Source organism: Pygoscelis adeliae, unplaced genomic scaffold (genome assembly GCF_000699105.1).
Source record: "Pygoscelis adeliae isolate BGI_AS28 unplaced genomic scaffold, ASM69910v1 Scaffold41, whole genome shotgun sequence".
Lineage (NCBI taxonomy): Eukaryota > Metazoa > Chordata > Aves > Sphenisciformes > Spheniscidae > Pygoscelis > Pygoscelis adeliae.
In genome coordinates, this window is record NW_008824373.1 from 5633538 (window position 1) to 5635331 (window position 1794).

General features: G+C 47.4%; 1 protein-coding gene across 1 annotated transcript in view; it reads left to right on the forward strand.

Annotated features, from left to right (window-relative positions):
• Positions 1-712: 712 nt before the first annotated feature.
• Positions 713-1794, forward strand: part of GRIK2 (glutamate receptor, ionotropic, kainate 2) — a 446885-nt gene continuing 445803 nt past the window's right edge. The window contains exon 1 of the mRNA XM_009320161.1: positions 713-827. Coding sequence (XP_009318436.1) covers positions 713-827 — 115 coding nt within the window. The remainder of the gene's footprint in view (positions 828-1794) is intronic.

The window sequence follows — 1794 nt, forward strand, 5'->3', positions numbered from 1 at the left end:
ATTGATTTCCACCATGTATTTCCATGTATCCTTTTGTCTCAAATACTTTGTCATCTTCAATTCCTCTAGTTTCCTCCTTTAGCTATTGTTCAGAACAACTGAAATACTAATAACAATTAGAAGCATGTAAATAAAACCGAGCTGTTTTTTTCCTCCGACAACGCTAGGCGATCAGATCGCTTGCATAATAGAAATTGGGAAGGCTGTCTGGCAGGCAGCCTTAAGAAGAGAAGAGCTATCTCAATTTCTCTCACTTAATCTTGGCTTCGCGTCAGAAGCTGTGCAGCAGTGCAGTAGAACGGGAGCACGGCAAAAGCTTCGCCAGTAAAACGGCTGGTGCTCATTGACTCTCGCTATGTGGCGATACCTCAGCGATTTCTCGAGCTGGATTACCTATTGATTTTCCTCCTTTCTTGCCTCCCAGGTTTACTCGGCTGGACATTGTGTGTGTTTGGATTTCTCAAGGATTCTCCCCCGACTAACATGGATGTCCCACCATTCCTTGCAGTTGAAGGTTGCTCCTTGGCGCAGTGAATGAAGAACATGCAGGGATTGCTAATGGGTTTGGGAAGCGTAGACTCTCCTCTCTCTGTGACCATGCCGTGATCGTGTCTGAGGGCCATCAGTTTACGTATCCTCATTCTCACCCTACCGGGAAACCTGACGGCTTAGAAGGGGGAAGTAAGGCAGCGCGTGTGTGCATAGAAACATCATGAAGATTATTTCCCCTATTCTAACTAATCCAGTCTTCAGATGCACCATTAGACTCCTTCTTTGCTTACTGTGGATTGGATATTCTCAAGGAACCACACATGTATTAAGATTTGGTAAGATTTCCCGACACTTTTTTCATTAAGCGTTTAAGCCTGAATGCGATATGCGTAGGATTGACTCGGGGGGGGTGCTGGGGGAGAGCAGGGTCGTGCTACCGGAGTCAGGCACCGAAGCCCCTCTTTATTTTGCATCCGGAGGGATGAATTTCTGTGTGTTTTTTCTGTCGCTGCAGCTCATTGTAGCCGTAGTAACGGCACGATGATGATGATAATTATAATAACAATCGAGAGAAAAATGACTGGCAAATGCGCTTGCCTAAGGCTCAGCGCAGCTTGCGTGGCTTCCTCGTAATGTATCTTTTTTGTTTGCATAGTAGTGGAAAGCATGGCTAATACGATGCTTGATCAGTTAAAAATCTGTCAACTAGTTGTTAAGTTTCGGCCGCCCGCCTCTGGTCCACCCGAGCCGATCCCGTGTGGGCGCGACGCTGTGATTTGAGACCTTGGGGCTGGTTTCCCCTGGAGCGTCTGCCTGGTTGTTTGCCATTTCAGTGGCGTTTAAGGTTAGAGAAGAGATGATTTAAGTCTTGAGCGATAGTCGTGAAAGAGCCTTTGCGATACATTTCAAAATCACAGCTTTTCTATGCGAGGAAAGTTGTATAAGTCGTCGTGTCCCGCTGAGAACTTCAAAAAAAAAAAAAAGAAAAAAAAAAGAAAAAAAAAAAGAAAAGCCATTGATCAGAGTGAAATTTCAAGCAGAGTAGAGCGGTTTTACAGTTTAAAGACTATCCCAGCTGGACCATGAAACTAACCTTAACAGCTCTGCCCGCGTACGCGCGCGTGTGTACGTGTGTACAGACGTGTGTACAAGCAAGCGAGCGAGGGAGACATTTCAGCCGCTGCATCCCCTACAGAAGTTTCGCAGTAGGGGCGGGCAGGACGGAGACGAAAGTTAACCGCAGGTCCGGGGGGAGCTGTGCGGCCCGGGGAAGTCCTCCGGGGCGAGCCACGGCGGGAGCCC